The sequence below is a fragment of the Lepidochelys kempii genome, chromosome 2, assembly GCF_965140265.1.
Source record: "Lepidochelys kempii isolate rLepKem1 chromosome 2, rLepKem1.hap2, whole genome shotgun sequence".
NCBI lineage: Eukaryota > Metazoa > Chordata > Testudines > Cheloniidae > Lepidochelys > Lepidochelys kempii.
The window spans coordinates 231,702,721-231,729,053 of NC_133257.1; the positions used below are offsets into that span (position 1 = coordinate 231,702,721).

At 39.5% G+C, this 26,333-nt stretch overlaps 1 protein-coding gene across 1 annotated transcript in view; it reads left to right on the forward strand.

Annotated features, from left to right (window-relative positions):
• Positions 1-26,333, forward strand: part of MALRD1 (MAM and LDL receptor class A domain containing 1) — a 469,130-nt gene that overhangs the window by 380,173 nt on the left and 62,624 nt on the right. Inside the window, exon 34 of the mRNA XM_073334183.1 lies at positions 22,671-22,946. Within this exon, the coding sequence (XP_073190284.1) occupies positions 22,671-22,946 (276 nt within the window). The remainder of the gene's footprint in view (positions 1-22,670; positions 22,947-26,333) is intronic.

Sequence of the window (26,333 nt, forward strand, 5' to 3'; positions counted from 1 at the left end):
TTTATCTTGTGATACTAATATGTTCCAAAATAACTGAAGGAGCCAGTAAAAAGTATTTAAAGAGATCATCATTTTAAAAGTCAGCATTTTCTAGTCATTGCAACCTTGGTATCTAAAAACCCACAGTTAAGAATATATTCCTGTGAAGAATATAGAGAAAAACTGTGAGATCTCAGATACCACTGCATGGATTTTTTTTTTAAAGAAAAGCACAGTACTATTCCCATTTTACAACATCCATCAGAATGTAGAATGGAAAACAAACTTTTAGTCTGACCACAATACAGGACAGTGTGTCTCTGCATTGGAGAAGAAAACTGGGTGGTAGGAGGTAAAGGGGAAATTTCTCCTTTCTGATCCATGTGGCAGATTTTGATTTAGTCCTTTGGCTTTCCCTATGTGTGTGGATTTCCCATTGCCATCAAAAAATTTCCACCCATATGGGAAGAGAAGAATATCTGAATAAAGATATTTGTCATGTGGATCTCTGAGGACAATTCTGCCCTAAAACTAACTTTTGAATAAATCCGTAATTATAGCAGCCCCCGACAGTATCAATATAATTGAAGGCCTGTTAGGGTTTTATTTTGAACCCTAGTTGAGAGGGATTTATCACTGCTGCACTGTAACAATTCTCTCCAGGATGAAAGCAATCAGACAAGGTTTTGGCTTGGGATGGAATAGTTTTATGAGCACAGAAGTAACTCACAATTATTTTAAAAAGTAAATGGTTTGTTCTTTTATCTTTACTCTCTTCATAAACTATCTCAGCAACATAACAAATTTACCATGCTGCCTCGCTCTTTGAGAATTTATGATCTTGAACTTCTACTACAAAAGCTTTGTGATTTAAACTGTGCAAAAAAAAAGGCTTACATCCAAAAGCCCTACAATACTATTTATTATGTCAGTGTACTGTATCATACAATACAATATCAAAAGAAAAAGTATATGCAAGATACCGTACTACCTCTTTTTCAGCCACTAACGTCTATGGAGATTTTCAGCTCAAATAGCAAGTACCTTTATTCACACATGTACACCATTGTTTGCATGCAAATAATGGTATTTCCATGAAGTTCAGCCATTCCTTAAACATTTATGCGAATGAAAAACAGTTTGTCATGAGTGTTTGTTGGTAAATAACCAATATGGATTGGATATGGCAAAATAAAAAAAAAGATACAGATTTGTATGAAAATGTTCTGGAATAATTTTTTCCACTGTTCAGAGCTCTAATAGTGACCCAGAATTGTTCAGACAGCATCTAGGAAACACAGCCCATGTGCGAATTACTTGTATCACACTGTGTTTAAAACACTGCCTCTATTGTCAGTGATGATAAAACCAGTCTCTGGGGAGATAAGCCACATGCTGGTTTGTACTTTAAGTTTTGATGGTGCAGTATGTTCTCACTTTTGTGAGATTTGCTAAATCTAGAAATACAAAGTGCAGCTTTTTTCTGAAAGGTGCAGTTCAGGCAAAGGCTATTATTAGAATGACTTCCGATGAGCTCTGATATGCTCACATGGTCAAGTGCTTGTCCTAGATTTTTTATGTCAACAAACTTATTCTCTCAAGAATCATTTAAGAACTTTAACTGAATGTTGGAATTACCCGGTATTGTGAGGAGGGTCACACCAGAGGGTTTTTTAAGTGATATATTTTTGTACTCGTGACTAATTGTAATACCCCACAGTCCCTGTTTAAACCCCCTGAAATCTATAGATTGTCTTCTGTCTTAGTTCACTTCCATAACTCCAATTCACTTCACAGGGAGTCAAACGTGTTAACTCAAGAAAAAAAATCTCTAGTTAAACAGGCATAGTTGTCTTTTCAAATGATGATAATTTAAGAAATAAGATAACTCTAGTGGTACAGTACCATTTTCTGACTGTTCTCTGATTTTTCCAAAAGGTTTCCTGGTTACGGAATATTTTCAGGCAGATAGCAATTTCTGGTTTATTCTTTATTAAAAACATGCCTTGATGATGAATAGACCTCTGTGAATAGTCAGTATTCATAGCTATTGAGTTAGGCTGGTTAGTTGTGGTTGGTCAAGTAAGTCACAAGGTATTGTACTTGTTCTCCGAATTGGATGAGCACCAGTCTGTCAATGCAAATACTTTTACTTGCATATTTAAAATTTGGTTTCCACAAATATTTGTTCTTGAAGTTTTGACTTTGGCTGTCTCCAAAACATTCATACCAGAAAGAGCGATTACACAAATGTTTGCTGATAAAAAACACAAACAAGGTATAACTATGGCTGAAGCCGTCTTATGTAACTAATAAACTAATAAAGAGAGTTGTGGTCTAAACTTTATATCCCTGGTCTCACTCTGGCTCCTGAACTAGAGAAGCTGCAACATACTCATGGTGCCTGACTCTGCTAGAAAGCACGACATGTCAGAAGTGACCACATTGTGCATGAAGCAAGAAGTGGCTGCTTTTGTCAGGAACATAGTGGATTAGAAAATAGTGCAAACTGCTGCATAGAGGAAGAAACTGCAAGCTATAGACCACCAGGAGCCAACCAAAAAGTACAGAGTACTGAGACCCAGAACATAGTCAGTACACACAAATGAAACCAAAACTAACACAGTAAAAGAGAAAACAGGTTTTTTTAATAAGAAAAAATGAACATAAAGGGTTGCAAGCCACCACCTTCATCTTTCCTTGGTTATATTGCTGAAAATTGGAGGAGAGGGGGACAATGACTCCACATCTATATGACAGCCTCAGGAGCCTGTAAAAAAGAGGAGGACATAAAAGAAGCCATTTTATTGCACATAGTGGGAGAGGAGACTCTGGAAGTGCATAACACATTCTTACAGCTGCCAACTGAAAATGGTCCCATTTAGGGTCAGGTCTTTACAATGCTTAGGAACTATTTAACCCTAAGAATAATGTGATGTTCAAATGATACCTGTTCTGGTCTCACCTACACCTAGGAGAAGAGAAGATAGACAAGTATGTCACAGAGACAAAAAGTAAGACGTGAGTTTGGAAATATTAAAAATGACATGCTCAGAGACAACACTGTGTTCAGTGTCACTGATAAAGGACTAAAGGAAAGGTTGTTGAGGGAGACTGATTTGGGCTTGTAAAAGCAATAGACATTTGCAGACCCTCTCAAGCCATAAAGACACAAATAGAGGTCAAGTCTGGACCACATTCTGACAAATTTATACAGGCTTTTACTCAAAAGTACGGACAAGACCCAGTCACATGAGAATCACAGCAAAGCAAACTCACCAACAACTCACACAAAGAAACAATGCACAAGCTGTGTGGTAAGACACACCCACCCAGAGTCTGCCCAGCCTTTACAGTAACGTCACAAGTGTGGACAATTAAATCACTATTCTTCTATGTGCAGAGCAACAAACATACCCAAAAGACACAGCCACAAATCTCTGGCTGAACTAGAACGTGATTAATCCCTTGTAGATATAGAATCCCAGGGTAATAGAAATTATATAACACACACTCAGAAGTGAATACATTCACTGAATATAAAGAATGGACCTGCATAATACAGGAAATGAAGCTAATGTTTTATCAGTTCACCTTTTGAAAAAGATACCAGGTCCCATCAGAATAAAGCCATCTAATGTTGCACAGCGTATGGCAATTCCAGAATAGACTCTGAAAGAGAAGTCACGCTAACAGCAACAATGGCCAAGGCTAAGGTCAGTCTTCAGTTCTTCATCACTAAGGCATTACAACATCACAGTTAGGCAAAGAAGCTTGCACGCAGCTACCTAATACACAGAATAGGCATGTTTCCCACCAAAGCACCCAGCATGAAAGAAAAATTGATTGCACAATACCCAAAAGACCTTAGAGAACTAAGAGAGTTCCATGAGAAGCATCACATAAATACAGACCCATCAGTCACCCCATCATACACACCTGCAGAAATATCCCCTTTGCAGTGACAGACAGACTCAGAGATGCATTCAGGCTATTAGAAAAGGGCCATACACAAAGTGAACTGACCCACACCATGGATTACCATCTTGTCTTAATTGAAAAGAAAAATGGCACGATTAGGATGTGTTTGGATCCCAAAGACCTTAATAAGGCTATACTGGGACAGAATTACTCCATCCCCAGCTGTTCAATGCTAACTATCTGATAAAAGCATATCCACTATTTCAGATGAGAAAGATGGATATTGGCGAGTGTTGTGATAATTGGGCCTACAAATTTACACTGACTTTTTAGAGTTGAACTCACAGTTAGGGTAAGTTCATAAGATGTTACAATAACCTATAACAACAAATGTTGATGGGAAAAGGTACAAAAGGGAGATAGACTGAATTAGTCCAAACAAAAGTCCAACTGATATAACTCAAGGACTGTGTTAAGATCAAGCCTCATAAACAAGGAGAAGGTGAAATTAGAAATCAGTGACTCAAAACTGGTGTGTCAGAAACCAGGCCTAATTGGTGGACAAAATAATGAGGGGATGGGCTGTTCCACCCACGATTCCCTTGGTGAATCCTTAATGAAAGGCTTTGAGAAGAAAAATTGGGTACTGGAGTGAGCTTCACCATCAGGGCTACACCCCCACCATCTCCTGTACCTCCAGGCCTTCATCATCTTGACCTTGAGAGATTTCCTGATCAGATCCGGCCAGAGAGAGGGACCCAGATGACATCTCCACCTCTACTGGCTCCAGCTGAATCCCAAAGACCACCTGGGATGAAACGGGATTGGACTTTAACAACAACAGCTCCAACCCATCTCAATTAACCTCTTCTCTTTTCCCCAAAAGGACAGTTATTGCCATCTTTGATAACATCTAAGAGACTGTCAAACAACGGGGGGGGGGGGTTCCTTACAAAAACTCTCTTCAGCCAAAAGAAAAGAGAACAAGAGATGTTATTAAAATGGACACCTTGATTAATGCTTTACATGTCAAATACTTTAACTGTTTTTCATTCTTTTCTGTATTTAAGACAAGGTTAAAATTATTTAATGGAATGTTTGCCGGGTACTAAGCAGGCTGAACTCTCTGTGTACTACATCCTGGACATTGTTTAATATTAAACAGTAACTAAGTTATGTTAACACCTTCAGCCCATATATCCTTTCCAAATTAATTCAACATGTCACATTGGATTAGGAGTCATCTGAACTGTGCACTTTGAATACAGCCGAGGGAAGATACAATTTTCTCCATCCACCTTTTGGAATAAAGTCAGCTAGTGAAGAGTTTCAACAAAAGAATAATGAAATATCTGGAGATATTGCAGGCATCCATATAATAGCAGACAACATGATAATAGCAGAATCAACTCAGGCAGAACATGATCAGATACTAAATAAAGTGTGGCAAAGGCTCATGAAGAGAATATCAAGTTTAACCCAGATAAAATCCAGTTTCTGGTAAAATAAATCAAATACATGGGACACATTCTCTCATCACAAGAAATTAGGCCAGATGACAGTCAGGTTGAACATGAACACCACAGCTAACATGAGACCTCCAGGACCACAGGACAAAAAAGCATTACAGAGAAGCCTGGGGGTGATGAGATTCCTTGCACAGTACATGCCAGGTGAAGCACCTTTGACTTGCTTCACTGAGACAATTCCTATGTGAGAACATAACTTGGCAATGATCATGGGAACAAGACAAGGCAATGGAACAGCTAAAGATAGTGCTCCGTAATGTTCTGGTACTCAGTCTCTATGAGCCCAACAAGCCAGTCACTATTCAAGCAGACACATCCAAAAGTGGTTTAGGAGCTTGTCTATGGCAAGACAAAGGCCCTTCTTCATATGCATCATGAGCGCTGACAAATCAAGAATGAACTACTGGCAATTGTGTTTGCCATAAAGAAATTTCATCAGTACATATATAGAGTACAGGCTGAGGTACACTCTGATCATAAATCATTGGAAGCAATAGTCTCCAAACCTTGAAGAAAAGCACCTGCAAGGCTACAGTGCATGCTACTTCAGTTGCAGAAATATGATCTCAAAGACACAGAAACCCCTGGTAAAGAAATATCCTTTGCAGACATTATTGAGAGTGGCAGTGGAATATACTACGGAAACAGATAATGAAATCGCTGACGAAAAGGTTGTCTATGCAGTTGAGGCGACTTCTACACTCAGCACAGATTTGTTAGACTGAAGGAGGACACACAGAAAGATCCTGTAATGCAAGTTTTACGGGATATTGTACATAAGAGTTGGCCCTGCAGAGGAGACAAATGAATCTCAGACAGCAGCCATATTGTTCTGTGAAAGACTCTCTTTCATTACAACAAGGGTTGTTAATCGCTGGTGACAGGATAATTATTCCTAACAGGACAACACAGAAAATGCTTAACTGCTTAAATGAGTCACATCAAGGCATTCACTGAACAAAAGCAAGAGCGGAGAAGGCCAGGTCTGACACAAAATATAGAACAACTTATAGAAGGATGGACAAAGTATTTCAGGAATGTAGGCTGAGTAACCAGAAAGAACCATTATGGTCTTGTGAGATTCCTGATCTGCCATGGCTGCAGATATTCCTGATCAGATATTCCTGATCGGCCATCGCTGCAGATATTAGTGACTACAGCAGACACACATATCTACTCCTAGTGGACTACTTTTCCATATTTTCAGAAGTTCTGCATCTGCCAGACAAGTAGCATGTTCTATTATTGCTAAACTGAAAGCTGTATTGGCAAGACATGGCATCCCTAAAAAGTTAGTGAGTCACTATATTTCATTTGCAAACAGAGAAATGAGAACTTTATGAGACCCAGGGGAGTGAAACTTGCTCACTGCAGTCCTGGAGACCCGCAATCTAATAGAATGGCTGAGAGAACCATTCAGATGATAAAATACAGTGTTTCAAAAAATGGCTGCATCAGATATTGATCCCTACTTAGCTATTTTGGAACTGAGAAACACACCACTGACAAAAAGAAAAGGAGTACTTGTGGCACCTTACAGACTAACCGATTTATTTGAGCATAAGCTTTCGTGAGCTACAGCTCACTTCATCGGATGCATACTGTGGAAAGTGTAGAAGATCTTTTTATATACACACAAAGCATGAAAAAATACCTCCTCCCACCCCACTTTCCTGCTGGTTACTCTCCTGTAGCTCACGAAAGCTTATGCTCAAATAAATTGGTTAGTCTCTAGGATGCCACAAGTACTCCTTTTCTTTTTGCGAATACAGACTAACACGGCTGTTACTCTAACACCACTGTCAGGTATAGAATACTGTCCTTCACAGTTGCTGATGGGGAGGATGTTGGAAACAACTCTTCCATCCTCACATGCATTTCTGTAACCCAAAATACCTCAGAAGGCTCACACCAGATTAAAGCAGCTACAGGAAAGACAGAAGAAATACTGTAACCAGACAGCTAAGCCACTATCTGTGTTCCATCATTGAGATCCACTACATGTTAAAACAATACAAAATTGGCAACCAGCAAGGGTAACAGCAACAGGTCCAAAGTCATGGTCATATCACATTGAAACACCTACAGGAGAAAAGTACAGACATAACACATGGTACCTAATATCTGACTGTACAATACAAACAATAGCTACACAACAAATATCTCAATAGGAAGAACCACATGAGTAGCAAGCAGAGTATACCAGAAAACCAGCAATCAGAATCGACATCACCATGATCTGACACATAGGTTGTATCAGAAAGAAAATTCACAAGAAGCAGACATCAGGTGCACCTATCAGCACAATACTGTGACTCATATGGCAATGTTATACGGGGACAACAGGCAGAAGTAGACTGAGCTAAAGGTAAAGATTGAGCTGCAGCCTGTTAAGTGTTAACGACCTCTGACTCACACAGATGAAGTCAGTTGCAGGGGGGAAGCTGGACTTTTCAGTGTTTTTTTTTTCCTTCTTATCACATTGCATCCCTTTTCCCATCTCAATTTAATACAATTACTTATTGAGGGTCATTTTTCATATTCAGGATCTGAAGAACTGTTCCCTTCCAACAAAAATTCTCTTTGTTCTCTTCCCCCCATTTACACTTTTCACCCCTCCGTAGGGTAACCCTCCAAAGTTCCATATTCCACCTCCCCATTCCATCTTGCCCCTGCCTCAAATGCCCTACCCAATTTGAAAAGTCAATCTCTTTCTCCTTCCCCAGCCAGAAATCCCAATCCCATGTCCTGCATTCAATATCTGCATCTCCCACCCAGTCCCTTAATTCCATTGTACACTCACTATTCTATCTATGATTCCATATTTGTCCCCTTCCTGCCTCCGTGTCTTGTTCCCTGTTCACTCACCCTCAAAATCCAAAGTGTAATATAATCTCTTGCTGAACTTGGGACAGAGAGAGTCACAGCTGGCAATTGTGGCCTCCTGGACAGACAGAAGATGGTACCTGAGTTGTATTGTGATCTGCTGCTGGCCTTTAGGCACTGCTGCTGACGGGTGTAGACTGGCAGGACACTCAGATACCCTCTTCTTTCTCCACTGGTCTTGGACCATCTTGAGAAGAGGCCTTTCTTTATGAATCTTGCCAACCTGGGTTGGTGAAGAAACAAGAGTAAACCAGCAGTAGAGCTGCGTAGCTGGTTAGAGAGTCTATACGAGAATGTAGTGATGAGGTCAGGAAGAGAGGAAGGAATCCATCTTTTAGTTTATTCAGGATCTTCCCTAGCAGCAGCACCTCCTTGTGAATGTATTTTCCTAGTGGCCACTTCTTTTACAGTAAAATCTGAAGATTCTACTCTGCAAATGGCACAGGAGCAGTGTTCTAGATAATCTGAGTTACAGGTGTGATTTGCTTTTTATGCAGAACTCTGCAAAGGGTCCAAAACAGAGAACAAAAAGGCAGTTGACAGATATATAAAGTTCTTGAGTGAAAGATTACACAGTTCTGTGCCAGCTTTTGTTTTGATTTTGCCCTTATTTGTCTTTGTTCAAAGACTACTCAACTGGAAGATAAAGAAGTCTGTCACACCTGAAGTTACACTTTTCTTATATTCACCCTTTTAAAAAGATTGCTTTGCTGCTACAGACTTTTCCTTTCTCTTTCTTTCTCTCTCTCTCACTGCATTATTACTTCTCCAGCCTCACTTTAATTACTTTAGGTTTCCTGGGGCAACATGTTCTAAATGGAAGCAATCATAATTTAGCTGGTTGGGAGCTCTAAGCAATAAAGCATTTCTAGCAGCTCTAATTCAGTTGAGGTTTTTATTTGTTTTTAAATAGTGAGCCCTCATTAACTAAGAGACTTTCTATGGATCCAAGAATATTTTTGAACATTTGAATAAAATATGATCATGCTCATCCCCAGTTTAGTGCAGAAGAAACTTCCCACTAGTATCCACTGCCCATTGATAGCTGCACTGCCAGCTGCTGATTGCAAAAAAACCTTGCTGTCTTCAAAACTGTCTGGCAAATGAGATGTAAAGAAAAAGGCTTGTCATGGAGGGGATCCAGAATTTTCTCCTGCCACTCAAGCTACGTAGAGATTTCAGATTCCTCTCCACCAGTCGGTGGAGGCAGGATTCATAATGGGAATTACTGGCCCAGGAATTAGGGTCAGTTTTAGGGATGGGAAAATATAGTTAAGGATCAGTCCAAACCTCCTCTTCGAACTTTTAACCGGTACTTAGTGTTATGAAAAAAGTTCATTAACTTTAAAAAATGTTTCTATACCTAATTTCAAATGAGTCCAGATGATGAAGTCCTAAAATACTGCACAAAAAGCTATTCTCCTTGTAGTTCTAGCCCAGCTGAAAAAAGAAAGGATCAGAAATACTGTTAAAATGCCTTGTTTTACATGATTTCCATGCCAATTCGGGCTCAGAGAGGATCATATCATATACCAAACATTTGTCTGCTAAAGCAAACCAAAATTCTATATTTTTGGTTTTCACCCATCACTGCTTTAATTAGTTATACTTCATTAGTTACAATGCCCTCATACCCAAATGCCTCTGGCATATCCTAACAAAAGTATAACTAATCATTTCATTTCAAAAAGACAATCTGGCTGATAATCAAGCATTTTACAGCCTATTAGCAAATCCTCCAATATCTCGCATCCTTAACACTCCCCATTCAAATCAATACCCAACCAAAAAGGAAATTTTATTTGCCCTGCAAGGAGGGCACAGATGAATTCTGACTGCAGTACCAAGGCTGTTTAAATGAGTTGCTGTGCTCCATTTGCTGCAACAGAAGGGATGGAAATCTCTTTGTAATTGAGGCACCTGAGGGAAGAGGAGGACTCCATCCGGCCCAGCTCTCCGAGTTCCAGTCTGAGGCCCTCAAGACTGGACAGCTAAATGTCCTGTTTTCCCAACACTGTTATTTATTTATATATATTGAGGTAGCATCAAGGAGCTCTAGCTATGGACCAGGACCCTGTTGTGCTAGGTGCTGTACAAACACAACAAAAATCCCTGGGAAACTTGCAGTCTGTTCTCTCCTCCCCTTTTCAAAGCCAAAGTACAATAAAGTTCTCAGTTCAGCCAATCTGTAGCCACATTACCTTGGAAGCTTTTCCTTTTCCCAAATAAAATATAGCAAGAATGCTAGTGAACAATTCTTCTTGTGCTCTTTCTTTCTCAGGCAGGCTAAAATAAAGAGAACCAACAGTCTCAGAACAGTATCCCCTGGCAAACCTGGTGGCTGAACTTTGTGACTTTGTCCTCACCAAATTTCACATTTGGGGACAATTTATACCTTCAAATCAGCAGCACTGCTATGGGTACCAGCATGGCCCCACAGTATGCCAACATTTTTATGGCTGACTTAGAACAACGCTTCCTCAGCTCTCATCCCCTAATGCCCCTACTCTACTTGTGCTACATTGATGACATCATCATCATCTGGACCCATGGAAAAGAAGCCCTTGAGGAATTCCACCATGATTTCAACAATTTCCATCCAACCATCAACCTCAGCCTGGACCAGTCCACACAAGAGATCCACTTCCTGGACACTACAGTACTAATAAGCGATGGTCACATAGACACCACCCTGTACCGGAAACCTACTGACCACTATACTTACCTACATGCCTCCAGCTTTCATTAAGACCACATCACACGATCCATTGTCTACAGCCAAGCTCTAAGCTACAACCGCATTTGCTCCAATCCCTCAGACAGAGACAAACACCTTCAAGATCTCTATCAAGCATTCTTACAACTACAGTATCCACCTGCTGAAGTGAAGAAACAGATTGACAGAGCCAGAAGAATACCCAGAAGTCACCTACACCAGGACAGGCCCAACAAAGAAAGTAACAGAATGCCACTAGCCATCACCTTCAGCCCCCAACTAAAACCTCTCCAACGCATCATCAAGAATCTACAACCTATCCTGAAGGACGATCCCTCACTCTCACAGATCTTGGGAGACAGGCCAGTCCTTGCTTACAGACAGCCCCCCAACCTGAAGCAAATACTCACCAGCAACCACACAACAAAAACACTAACTCAGGAACCTGTCCTTGCAACAAAGCCCATTGCCAACTCTGTCCACATATCTATTCATAGAACCTAATCATAGAACCTAATCACATCAGCCACACTATCAGAGGCTCATTCACCTGCACATCTACCAATATGATATATGCCATCATGTGCCAGCAATGCCCCTCTGCCATGTACATTGGCCAAACTGGACAATCTCTATGCAAAAGAATAAATGGACACAAATCAGACGTCAAGAATTAGAACATTCAAAAACCAGTCAGAGAACACTTCAACCTCCCTGGTCACTCAATTTCAGACCTAAAAGTCACAATTCTCCCACAAAAAAACTTCAGAAACAGACTCCAATGAGAAACTGCAGAATTGGAATTAATTTGCAAACTTAAACTAGGCTTGAATAAAGACTGGGAGTGGATGGGTCACTACACAAAGTAAAAACTATTTCCCCATGCTAATTTTCCCCCTACTGTTACTCACACCTTCTTGTCAACTGTTTGAAATGGGCCATCCTGATTATCACTACAAAAGTTTTTTTTCTCCTGCTGATAGTAGCCCACCTTAATTGATTAGTCTCATTACAGTTGGTATGGCAACACCCATTGTTCATGTTCTCTGTGTATGTATATCTTCCTACTGTAGTTTCCACTGCATGCATCTGATGAAGTGGGTTTTAGCTCACGAAAGCTTTCGCCCAAATACATTTGTTAGTCTCTAAGGTGCCATAAGTACTCCTCATTTTTTTTTTTTTTTTTTTTGGTGATACAGACTAACATGGTTACCACTCTGAAGCTCACAATAGGTTCACATTCAGGTCAGTAGTATTCCTTTGGCCTGTTGCAAGTCTTTCCCCTTGTCCAGTTCCATGGGCTACTTAACCACCTAAAAAGCCCTTAGCACTTGACTTCTAAATGCTTCAAGAAGGTTGCTGCGTGGCCCTGCTGCTTAGTCGTTTCTCTCAGATTGTGGAATGCCAGGGCTCAATGACCCAGCCAAACTCCTGTGCTGCTGGGGATGCAGACAGAGCACTGAATTGGGATTCAGGAGATGTGGATTCTATTTCTGGCTTGGCAAGTGGCCTGCTGGGTGATCTTGAGCAAGTCACTTCACCTCCCTGTGTCTCAGTTTCCTGATCTGTAAAACGGTGATAAAGATATTTACCCCTTTTGTAAAGCATTTTATATCTACTTATTTATTTATATATATTTATTATCAGATATCTACTGATGACAAGCTTGATATTATATTCCTGTTACAATACACTAGCTTTGCTGAAAACACTGCAGCAAATGAACTTTATTTAAACCATCTTAGTGATATATGGAGGGAGGAGAGCATTCCAATGTCACCAGCCTTCAGAAGTACTAGTCTCCTGTACATTCAGAATTACACTGTGAGATGGTGAGCGTTTCCAACCCCATCCAACTCAAATATTTCAAAAGCAGATGGTCCCTCAGGTAGATTAGACCTAAATTATGTTTGGCTTTATATACCAAAAGCAAGACCTTGGGGCTCACTCAGTGAGTTATAGGCATCAGTAGTCATTTTAATGCTTTACTGAACAACCGTGACAATTCATAGGTGTGGCAGAAGGCCATAAACAAGGCCAAAAGTTTGACTTCGTGGGCTCTTTCAGAGATCAGTCAAATGTGATACTTGCCCTTGCACAGATGATCTGCTGAAAATGAAGATACATGTGAATGCTAATTTTTGACTGCTGCTTCAGCTTTTTCTGCATTGAGGGGTTCTAAATGATGCTTGGAAATAAGATTTTTTTTAAACTAATTAGTAACAATTTTGATTTATTCAGCTTTAGAAGGTTGACCTTTGTCTTGAGATTTTATGATGAGTATTTATATAGCATAACCACAGGTATAAACAGGAGCAGACACATCATGAGAAACTCTGGGCCACTGGAGACAATTAAGAATTAGGACTGTCGATTAATCGCAGTTAAGTCATGCAATTAACTCAAAAAAATTAATCGTGATTAAAATAGTCACAATGAATCACACTTTTAATTGCACTGTTAAACAATAGAAAACAATTAAATTTTATTAAATATTTTGGATGTTTTTCTACATTTTCAAATATATTTATTTCAATTACAACAGAGAATACAAAGTGTACAGTGCTCACTATATTATTTTTATTACAAATATTTGCACTCTAAAAATGATAAAGAAATAGTATTTTTCAATTCCCCTCATACAAGTACTGAACTGAAATCTCTTTATCATGCAACTTACAAATGTTGCTTTTTATTATTACATATCTGCACTCAAAAAACCAAAACAATGTAAAGCTTTTGAGCCTACAAGTCCACTCAGTCCTACTTCTTGTTCAACCAATTGCTAAGAGAAACAAGTTTGTTTATATTTATGGGACAAAATGTTGCCCGCTTCTTATTTACAATGTCATCTGAAAGTGAGAACAGGCGATTGCATGGCACTTTTGTAGCCGGCATTGCAAGGTAATTATGAGCCAGATATGCTAAACATTCGTATGCCCCTTCATGCTTCGGCCACCATTCCAGAAGACATGCTTCCATGTTGATGACACTCATTTAAAAAAAAATGATTTAATTATATTTGTGACTGAACTCCTTGTGGGGAGAATTGTATATCTCCTGCTCTGTTTTACCCACATTCTACCATATATTTCATGTTATAGCAATTTCGGATGATGACCCAGCACATGTTGTTCGTTTTAAGAACACTGTCACTTCAGATTTGACAAAATGCAAAGAAGGTACCAATGTGAGATTTCTAAAGATAGCTACAGCACCAGACCCTAGGTTTAAGAATCTGAAGTGGCTTCAAAAATCTGAGAGGGATGAGGTGTGTAGCATGCTTTTAAACATCTTAAAAGAGCAACACTCTGATGCAGAAACTACAGAACTGAACCACCAAAAAAAGAAAATCAACCTTCTGCTGGTGGCTTCTGACTCAGATGATGAAAATGAATATGCATTGGTCAGCATTGCTTTGGATTGTTATCGAGCAGAACCCGTCATCGTCATGGACACGTGTCCTCTGGAATGGTGGTTGAAGCATGAAGGGGCATGTGAATCTTTAACGCATCTGGCACATAAATACCTTGCAATACTGGCTACAATAGTGCCTGCAAAAGCCTGTTCTCACTTTTAGGTGACACTGTAAACAAGAAGCGCGCAGCATTATCTCCTGCAAATATAAACAAACTTGTTTGTCTGAGTGATTGGCTGAATAAGAAGTAGGATTGCGTGCATTTGTAGGCTCTAAAGTTTTACATTGTTTTATTTTTGAGTGCTATTATTTTTTTGTACATAATTCTACATTTCTAAGTTCAACTTTCATGATAAAGAGATTGCACTATGTTATTTGTATTAGGTGAATTTAAAAATACTATTTCTTCTTCAGAGGCATCTTCTGTTTTTTACTATGCAAATATTTGTAATAAAAATAATAATATAAAGTAAGCACTGTACACTTTGTATTCTGTGTGGTAATTGAAATCAATATATTTGAAAATGTAGAAAACATCCAAAAATATTTAAATAAATCGTATTCTATTATTGTATTTTTTTAATCGCCTGCCAGCCCTATTAAGAATCTATCATCTACTTTGCTCCATTCAGTTATAAATGTTAGGAGTTTCTCAGCCTTGTAGTGTTTATATAAAACTGGCTAACTAAACAATGAACATTTTTCAGAAAATTTGAAAACGGTTACATTTTTTAAGAAAAGGACTCCAGTAGATTTCCCTTTTCTCTTCTCTTACACACCTTTTTTCTTTATCTTTCTGTACCTTTCCATTTCACTCTTTTTAGTCTGTTTTCTCTCACAGTAGGCTTTTCAGTAGTGTTTAATGCTGTTTTTAACTTTATTTCATGACGTCTTGTACTTCATTGTTTTTCTTTTTATTCTTTTTTGATTATTTTCTACTTCTGAATTTCTCAATTTGTCCCTTCTCCCAACCCCACCCCTTCTCTCTATATTTTAAACAGATTAAAATCAAATGTATCAGTTTATCAACAGAATAGTTAGAACAAAGGTGGCAGTCGCATACACTTCCTCACACTGCGCCAACATGCATCTGGCCTTACCTGGTAGAGACTGTCATGTTAACTGATCTGTCTAGCTGATCATCTTTCCCAAACTCCCTAGCTCTGCCAAGAAGAACTGTGGGGTGCGGAGGAAGACGGAGAAGGGACACTTCAGTAATAAAATAGCATTAGCAATTTTTCAGAAAAATTGCCTCCTTTTTAAGAATGGTCTATGGTCAGTGTAGTCAACAGTTAGACTTGTTTGCTGATTTCTAAAATGTAGCTAGGTTTATTTTCAATGACAAGGAAAAGCAGTTTGGTGCTTCCTGACTTAGAATCTGAAATGTTTAAGAGGTGTATTTAAATCTTGATGTTTTGTACTAGCCTGCTGGCTAGCATAAAGGAGCAACTTTCCCCACATCATACTGGGAGATGTCACCCATGTGCCTGGCAAACAATTTCGGTTGACCTCCGTGAGAGTTCCACATGTACACAGGTTGCAGTAGCAGGCCTGAGATCAGAGTAGACCCCTACCTTATGCCCAACACAGCTAGGTGGTGCATGGAGGATTTTGGACTGTTATTGGAATTTCATTGTACCATGTTCACCTAAAGTGGTTGCTAAATACATTTTTAAAACCTTCCTTTAAATTTCAATATTCATTGTATGTATTATAGGTATGAATGGCAGTGTACAATACACAACAGATTATACAGCACAGATCCATGTCATTATTTAGTATTATGCAAAAGGTGTAAATTGTCATAGCTTCATAGACTTTGATGGAGCTACGACAATTTATACCAGTTGAAGATCTGGCGCAATGTTCTTTGGGGCAGGACTTATTTGTACAGTTCCAAATGCACTTCAGTGCTCATTAAAACAGAGTATTGATGATTGATTTTACATCTTGTAAAATTGTTTTTGGTTGGCTTGTTTTTCCCTCCATGTCCTTATACTGAATGCGTTCCTCAATATCTTCCAGACCTGGCTCTGAATGACTATCCAGTCTGAACTGAAGAAGTTCAAGTTTTCTCATGATATATTGTTTGGAATACATGATTTTGTATAGCATTATCTCCCCCTGCCCTCCTTAACTCCCACCCCTTTTTGGATGGGTGGATGAACTGTATATAATATAGTACATTGCTGTAGCAAATAATACTGCCCTAAGTACAAGTCACTATCCTTCAGTGACTGGGGAAGTATTTTTTTTCAACAATTAGTCAGCACTTAAGTAAATGGACGAACATGGGCTCTTGAAAGGTTGTATGTTTGGTTTCCAGGTGTTGCAATAAAAGTTATTCTCTCAAGAAAGTGCATGAGTTAAACTTCATGGCCCTTCATCTGAGGGCAAAAATAAACCACTATTCATTACTGAAAGAAACTGCTTAGCATTACTTATTGTATGTGGGCATTGTTAGGAAAACACTAGCATGCACCACATGTCAAAAGCAGAAGTAAGCAGTTATAAAAACAACTAGATTCAGATGTACTAAGCCAATGGGTCAGTTTTACTTCTATGCTCGAGACCTCTGGTTTTGACAAACATGCAAAATTTATATTTAGCTTGATGTTATCATAGCTGTGCTTTCCCGCTATTCTCTCAGCTTTTGCAAAGTCTTCTTTTTAATACTGCATAATTTATATATGGAGTTGATATCCATGTGATAAATTGCATGATACATTTATTTATCATGTTCCTTTGAACACCTCGTCTGACCCCAGCTCATCCTAATCCATCCACTACTTTCAAGATTTATTCTAAATTTCAAACAAATGCAATTTTAAAAAATTGACCTGCCGCACAAGTATTTCCTTTTTCTCTCTCAAATGTGGAATTTCCCCCCCAAAATTACTCCTTCCTGAGGCTCAGGAAAAATTAGAGTTCAGCCTTGGAGTGGGAACAGCTTTTCCACATTTGGAGGAAGAAGAAAGACACATCTCACCTTCTTATATACGGTGTGTGTGTGTATGTAATATATACAATGTTTGTGTGCGTATTTACATGTACAGACACCCACATATCTATACACACAATATGTATATAATGCCCATGTGTTTGTAATAGGTATGTGTCACTTCTAAAGCTGTCACAGGAATAGGCCACTATGCAACTCACTAAAACAAGATATTTATTATGAAGGAAGCTCTCAAAGTCTGATGTTCAACTAGCTTGCTATCGGCAATATTAGTGCATTTTACATTTCGAAACCTCACTGCATCCCTAATATTTTAGTTTTTCTCCCCAGTATTAAGAAAACAATTTAAATATTCCCACTATTAAGGATGAAATATGTCAGTAGCAGATACTACTGTGATGTAGGTGTAAATACCGAAATAGATAGTAGCTTTGAATGCAAAGAATTAATGTTGCGTTAATAACAATGTTGAATGGGATTTCATTCCAATTTAGCATTAGTTACTAGACACAGCAGACTTACCCAGTCCTAATCAAGGAGTTTGAATCCTTTGTAATTAGGTACAAATGAATGTTTGATAAATTCTCAATCTTCTTAGCACAAACATTTCATTTGTTCTGTATATAAACATTTATAACCTACTTTCTGTGTTAGGGCCAAGTTACCCTCTGTGGGACACATTGTGGAGCCCCATGGACTTCAGTGATGTTTTATCCGCTGTCATTTGGAGCAGAATTTCACCTAGTGTATTTAAAGTTATAGAAAATGTGGAATAGTTAACGTAAAAGGGGAGGTAAGAAGACAGCATAGTAGTATGAAAGTCAGGTCTGCACAAATTTTACTTCTGTGTCTTAAAGACCATGAGCCATATTTGATTTGGCATAAATTTAGAAAATTCCACTGACATCAGAGGTGTTGCTTTGGATTTACAGGTGGGGAGTCAGGAAAGCAGAAATGTTAAGCCACAATTCAACAAAGCATTTATACATGTGTGTGAATGCTTTACTGAAGCAGGATGATATTGTTCATATTCTTAAGCCCTTTCCTGAATCAGGACCATATGTTTGAATTTATCAGCATTTTATGAGCCAGAAGTATATATAAAACTAGACATAGGGTTCAAAATGGAACCACAAATTCAAATACCTCTGAGCGTGAAGCTGGGGGAGGTTAGAAACCTGGATCCGATTCAGTAACATTACCTGATCTGTAACAATGACAGTTACAAAAGTTTGCATCAGTAGAGAGTGAGACATATTCAGCCATTGACTTCACTAACATTGTTTTGGCATAAGAAAGGGCATAATTTGTGTCCTCTGGACTAAATCCTCATCCTGGGCCCAATTCTGCCACAGTTACATAAATTGAGTAGTTCCATTAACAATGATCTAGCCCAAATTCAGAACGAAAAGGAAAAAATTGAAAAGGTTAAAATATGTTAAACTCTATGAATATTTTAAAGAAATTACAGGTCAGAAGGGACCATTAAATCATCTCGTCTGAGCTCTTAAATTATTTACTATGTGATGTAAATAAATTCCTAAAATCAATCAGCCAAATATAACTATTATTTAGGAGCCTTTTGAAGATATATAAAGTGAAAACAATAGATTTGTGAAGCAAAAAACAAGTTATAACATATGGTAAAACATTACATAAAAATTTGAGTACCTCATTTCTTCTATTTAATAATTATATATGGATCCAATACTGCTTTTAAAATTAAAACAGCTAAAAGTAGTGAATTTGATCTTTGCAACAAAGATATTGTGGTAAAGAGAAGAATGAAATTCTTAAACTAGTTATCTGTCAGAATAAAAACAAAGACTTTTAGTCATGGCTAGAGACAGTATTTAAAATGAGATGTTTGAAACAGCAGTGATTGGAATGTACATGTGACATTGCACAGATCTTGAAAACTTTCTTTAAAAAGTTAATTCATCATTCTAATCTTGGGTAGGAGGATTACGTTGACATTCTGACATAAACCAGTAGTTTATAATTTTTACTGTGTCAAAACAATTGATGAAGACTATTTTTAAGTATGCCTTATGGCCAGAGTATGAAGGATAGCACATCCAGCATCACAGCACCACCATTCTCAGGACACTGGGGGCCTGGAATATGCCTGTAGTATGAAGGCCATTTTCTGTCCTGGACCCACATCATCATCAGAGATTTCTCAAATCTCAGTGTCTAGAGTCAAATGTCAGTGTCTAGAGTAGTAAAGTCAGGGCAGGGGATGGGAGCTCTGTTTCCCTATAATATTACTGGAAGTCACTAGATGGGGCTATTACAAAAATATGATAAATTCTGTTTATTTGAATGGTAAAGCAGTTAGATCTTGAAAGAAGTGCTTATTGTCAATTGTGGAGCGCTTCTTTTAGATGCCAATCGTACATCGATAAAGACTTTCTACTGTCATAGGTCCTGATCCTGTAATGTGTCGCACACAAGTTGGCAGTGATTGCTGCACGGAAGACAAAGGAAAATATAAAAGGGTATAGCCTCATTTGTACATTCCCATACAAGGTGCCCTGCTTCACTGCAGCAATAGCACACGATTTCACGTCGTCTCTCTGACGGAATCATTTCTTCAGCGCAGCTGCTGTCCACAGGGTCTACCCGCATGAGCAAACAAAAACTTGCATGGGTGTCCCCACATTACACTCCTGTTGGCTAAGTCTCATCATTCATGAATGTAACATCATTCACATGATTTAATAAAACAAGCTGGCACCACAGGTGAATTTCCAGATTTAGGCCTGCTTCTTCTCTTGTTGAAGTCAGTGGCAAAACTCCCATTGGCTTTAATGGGAAAACTGTTTGTCTGACATGTAGTGTCTTTAACGCTGTTGGTGGTAATGTAAATCATTGGGCTTACTAGTATGCTGCACATTCATCTAGATATAAAGAGAATTGAGCATACAGGGCCAGATTCTCCAGCCTGATCTTATCTGTACCTTTTGCACTCACACAGTACAAAGGCTCTGGAAATCAGACACATCTTTCCAATGGGGGGATCTTTGTTATACTGGACACATAATCTGCATAATCAGGCCCTTTTAACACCCTCTCCAGGAATCCTGGTGTATGGAATATGTGGGAGCAGACATAGGGCATGACCAGAATACAACTGACACTACCATTTGGCAGAGTTTAGTGCAAACTCAAGGTTTCTGTAAATTCCACCAGAGCCCTGGTTGGAACAGAACACACTAGAAAATCAGGGAGCCATAAAAAGTTCCATGTTGGCTCCTTCCCTCTCTGTTCTACAGAACAAAAACTCAGTACAACAAAGAGTCCGGACCAGAATTTGCAAGAAATTATTCATCCACAGAATTTAGCCTGTAGCCCGTCTTTCTCTTTGCAGAGTATTCACAAGATGATTGCAATTTCTTCAAATCTGAAAGAACATAGTGATTTTTTTCCAAATTTGTCTATTCAATCACTGTTTAGTTGTGATCGGCCAGATAAGTTGCACGTTATTACAGTAGCACCTCAGAGTTATGAACACCTTGGGAATGGAGGTTGTTCATAATGCTGAAATGTTTGTAACTCTGAACAAAATGTTATGATTGTTCTTTCAAACATTTACAACTTAACATTGGCTTAATGCAGCTTTGAAACTTTACTATGCAGAAGAAAAATGTTGCTTTCCCTTTATTTTTAGTATTTATTTAGACTGTATTTGCTTTTTTTTCTTTCTTTTTTTTTTTTGGTTTCTGCTGCTGCCTCATTGCATACTTCTGGTTTCAAATGAGGTGTGTGGTTGACTGGTCAGTTTTTAACTTTCATGTTCATAACTCTGAGGTTCTACTGCACTTCTATTTCATGATGGATGAGCACACCAGCACTTCCAGCACAAACACTCACATGTGTAGATTTAAAATGTCCATGAGTATTTGTGTCAGTAAAACTCTGTTGCACTAGTATATTTGCACACACACACACAAAAAGGAGCCCAAGCAATGCTGAAGTAAATTCATTTGAGTATTATTCACAGAAAATAGTTTCCAGTATTTTTCAGCTCTAGAAACAAATATTATGTGTTGGGTTAAGCCTCAATGAAACTGTGGTTTAAGAGCTACTTTTCATTATTGATAAACATATTAAATAGTTCAGCTCCTTTTTGGAACCAGATAGTTGAAACAATAACAGCCTCCACCCAAAACATGGGCACATGCAAGACACATGTGGGTGGTGGTGTTTTACTGGGTATTGTTTGGTGGAAGTGTGTGTGTATCTGTCTGTATAAGAAAAGCAGGAGAAACAGCAGAAAAGCAAGGATACAGCTAGAACAAGCACTGGTAATGTGACGCTGAGTAAAGCTTAAAGAGAGAGCTTTTAGGCTAAGTGCTGGCTCAAAAGAGGCCTGGAACTGTCCAAAGAAACGGTCTCCTGCTGTTTGATTCATGCTGTGTTCAGGGAAACAAGATTTTGTACATTCTTTATAAATAAACAGGATTGCATCAGAGAAACACCTGACTCCAGTATCAAATTCTCCTCTTGACCAAAACAAGCCATTAGACCCCAACTTTTGACTAACTGCTGGCATCACAAAAGGGTAACATAACTGTACAGTTTTTGCTTGTGCTGCTGGTGAATTGTACCCTGAAAACCCATTATACAGTCCTTCCTTTGAGTTAATTCCCTCATTTAATGAAGCTATGCTTCAGAATCAAAGCAATACATTGATATAACAAAATAGTTTTCTTTGCAGCTACCCTGTGAAAATTTTCCCCTTGCTATTTTGTTGATGTCTAAGGGTAAACCCTGGAGTACATAAAAGCTTTCTGTGTGAAATGTTCTTGTTGATCTAGAGGCTTATATAATCCTTCTTTGTTATTGTTTTAATCCATTAAGTCCATTGAAAGAGGAGCACTATAAGTTGATGGCTGCCAAAAATATTTACAAACCTTTTTCTAATACAGGGTGAAAGATAACTTTTAGCAACCCTTCTGTATTAAGCCTCCTGCACAAACAAGGTACAAACAAAAGAATCAAAATAAATGGTGCATTTAGGCTCTACAAGAAAAATGCTGCAACAAAATAAACAGGGAGGTGATACACAGACTTTTCAATAGTGAATACTATACTAAGGGTGGAATGTGTTTATAAATAATTTTTAATCATATTAGAAGAGTTGAATCTGCAAAATGAATTGCCTTCCCAGTAATCCCTAGAAGTCAGGATATATTCTAACTTCAAGACTGATGTGATAAATATTCCTTTTTTGGTCTTATTTCACCTGTCTAGGAACAGCCAAACCCCAACCTCCAACGTGCAACACTGATCGGTTCACTTGTGTGTATGTACAGCAGTGTGTACCTCTTGCTGTAAAATGTAATGGGGTAGAGGACTGTACAGATGGAACTGATGAAATGAATTGTCCTACTGAGACTCCTACCACTGCTTCTCCATGGCTTTGCAAGGAAACAGAGTTCCTGTGTGCAAATAAAGGTTGTATCCCGTCACTCTTGAGATGTGACGGCATGCCTGACTGCCAGTTTAATGAAGATGAAACTGACTGTCGTAAGTTAGATTTAGTGATGTAGTTATATCCATGCTAACTTATTTTCATAAAATGACAAAGTATAATAGAGCTGTACTAAACAAATCCAAATCCAGTGAATTTAGTATGATTTCACAGCCAAGAACATATTTTTTTTTGTATCTGCATATCATATAGGATCATTTATGGTATGATCATCAGTGGTTAACTCCTTGTTCAAACCTCCCACCACTGATCAGAGGCAAGTAATGAAGCAGAGTTGGGGAACAAATGCCCAATCCATTTCTTGAGCAGAATACAGGAAAACTCTATAAGAACAATTGCATGTGACATAAAAGGGGAGAGACCTGTGGAAAGGGAGCATTCCAGACCCACTCCTCCTCCTCATTCCCCACACTGCTGTCCCCATGGTCAGGTCCATGGAGAATGGATATCATGGGTCCAGTGAAGGACTAGTGGGGTGGAGCAGGGACCCATATGTTTCATTCCTCAATCCCACCATATCTTCCGTTTCTTTCTCTGTAAGAGCCATATCCCTTCGGCAGCTAGGTGGTATTTGTTCTGGAGATCCTGGGTGATGACTGCTAACTCTGTTTGAGGAGGGATGTTGCTCCTATCTGGTGTTACATGCAGTACATCTAGTGTTTCAAAGGCAGGGACAGTATTGGAGTCTATGTCCTCCACTGTAGCTGCCTCAAGGTGTGCAAGGAAATACCCAACAGGAAATGTGATGGTAGAACAGGGAGAGGGAGAGCACCCTTTCCAGAGGGATGATCTATAGAGAAGAAAAGACTGGGAGGGTGCAGTGGGACATGGTATGGAAGAGATACTGTAGAGAGCAAACTGAGAGAAGATAGAAAACTTCTGTGCAAGTAATCGAAGGAAGCGGCAGCTAGGAAGCATCTACAGCCAGTGGTTGGTACTGTTACAGTACAGTAACTCCTCACTTAAAGTCGTCCCGGTTAATGTTGTTTCCTTGTTACGTTGCTGATCATTTAGGGAACATGCTCATTTAAAGTTGTGCAATGCTCCTTTATAATGTTGTTTGGCAGCCGCCTGCTTTGTCCACTGCTTGCAGAAAGAGCAGCCTGTTGCAGCCAGCTGGTGGGGGCTTGGAACCAGGGTGGACTGGCAGCCCCCCTATCAGCTCCCTGCTCCCCTAAATTCCCTGTGCAGTAGCCACCCAGCAGGCTGTCAATTTCTGGGCAGTTCAGCTGTCCCTCCCCCCACTGCCACCTGCTGCTCCTGCCCTCTATCTTGGAGCTGCTCCAAGGAGCCTCCTGCTTGCTGTGCAAGGGGGGGAGGGGAGAGGGGTGCTAATGTCAGGGTGTCCCCCTCAGCTGCTGTCTCAACTTGCTGATCTACTTAAAAAGGCAGTTTCAGAGTAACAGCCGTGTTAGTCTGTATTCGCATGAAGTGAGCTGTCGCTCATGAAAGCTCATGCTCAAATAAATTGGTTAGTCTCTAAGGTGCCACAAGTACTCCTTTTCTTTTTAAAAAGGCAGTGTACTTAGAGAGGGGTCAGCGTACTTAAAGTACCAATGCACATCTCTCTCTCTCACACACACACACACACACACACACACACACACACACACACACACAGTGTGTGTCTCTTTCTCTCTCTGCCATTCTGTCTCCTGTCCCTACATTCTTGCTGCCTTGTAGAGTATGAGGCCACATTAACAACAATGTGTTAACCCTTGAGGGCTCAGCTGAGTGGTAGTTCATCATTTAGCAGTAATGCATTCCGTGGGAAATATCCCACCCTCCTCCATCCTCTGACTTCACCACCTCAACCAAGCTTCATAATTATCATTGCTGTGTACAGTATTACATTGTTTAAAACTTATACTGTGTGTGTGTATATATATATATATATATATATATATATATATATATATATAGTGACAAAGTTCCTCCTCTACCTTGGTGAGTCCTGCGCTTATTGGTAGATTTTGCTCGCCTCAAAGATTCACAGCAGCCCTCAGTTTGGCCACTTTCATGGCTCAAATATGCTGTTCACTCAGATAACCTCATCACTGGCCAGCATGGGGAAAAAAGAGTAAGAAAAATCTGCTGATCCACCGTGTGGGTCGGGGACCAACTCAGAGACCTTCACCTCTGGTGGAAGCTCCTGTGTTGGGTCAGGAGTTGGGAGGTTTGGGGGGAACCCAGGCCCGCCCTCTACCCCGGGTTCCAGCCCAGGGCTCTGTGGACTGCAGCTGTCTAGAATGCCTTCTGGAACAGCTGTGCGACAGCTACATCTCCCTGGGTTGCTTCCCCATGGCCTCCTCCCAACACCTTCTTTGTCCTCACCACAGGACCTTCCTCCTGATGTCTGTTAACGCTTGTACTCCTCAGTCCTCCAGTAGCACATCCTCTCACTCCCAACTCCTTACGTGCACACCTCACTAACTGGAGTGACAGCCTTTTTAAACCAGGTGTTCTGATTAGCCTCAATTAATTCGAGCAGCTTCCCAATTGGCTACAGGTGTCCTAATTAGCCTGCCTGCCTTAATTAGTTCTAGAACGTTCCTGAGTGTTCTGGAATAGTCCCTGTTATCTTACCCAGGGAAAAGGGACCTGCTTAACCTGGAACTAATGTATCTACCTTCGACCACTCTCTTGTAGCCATCTGGCCTGACACTGTCACAATATATATATAAAATATAGTCTTTTGTCTCTTGAAAAAAATTTCCCTGGAACGTAACCCCCCCATTGCATTCATGAGGAAATTAACATCATTTTGCTTAAAGTAGCATTTTCCAGGAACATAACTACAACGTTAAGCAAGGAGTTACTGAGTTAATTAAACTGTGTGGCTGAAACAGAGCATCCTAGGAGGCTGCCATTTTGCAAGGTCCAACAAGGTGGAGGAGATCTTCCCTAAATCTAAAATACTGCTGATGGGTCTGGTGCTAAACAAAGAGCAATGATGAATGGGTTTCCAGAACTGGATAGCTATTCTGAGGGAGTTCTGAGTCAACATGGATAGTGCACATATTGGAAATGGACCACACAGAGATTTTATTTAATATGTTAAGGCATATAAAAGGATTTTATTTTATTAATCAAGCAGGGAGGGAGTGCAGCCCATAATACTGTACTGCCCCACAGAGTAACCATGGTGACAAATGTTTTTAAATGACTGTATGGTACTTCTGTTAATATACATAACTGGAAGCATTTCTGGTTTTGTTCTTAGATCACTCAGCTGCATTGCTTTGTGATTCTGCCAGTTCAGTGTTCCAGGGAACACTCTTGACCTCATTAGAGTTTCAAAAGCAACTCTGGTGCTATAGTAGCAGCAACCTTTGTCCGAGGGGAGGATGAAAGCATGAGGGACCTGGAACTCCAACTCCCAGGGGGCACTACGGCAGCTCAGGCTGACACAGAGATTAATG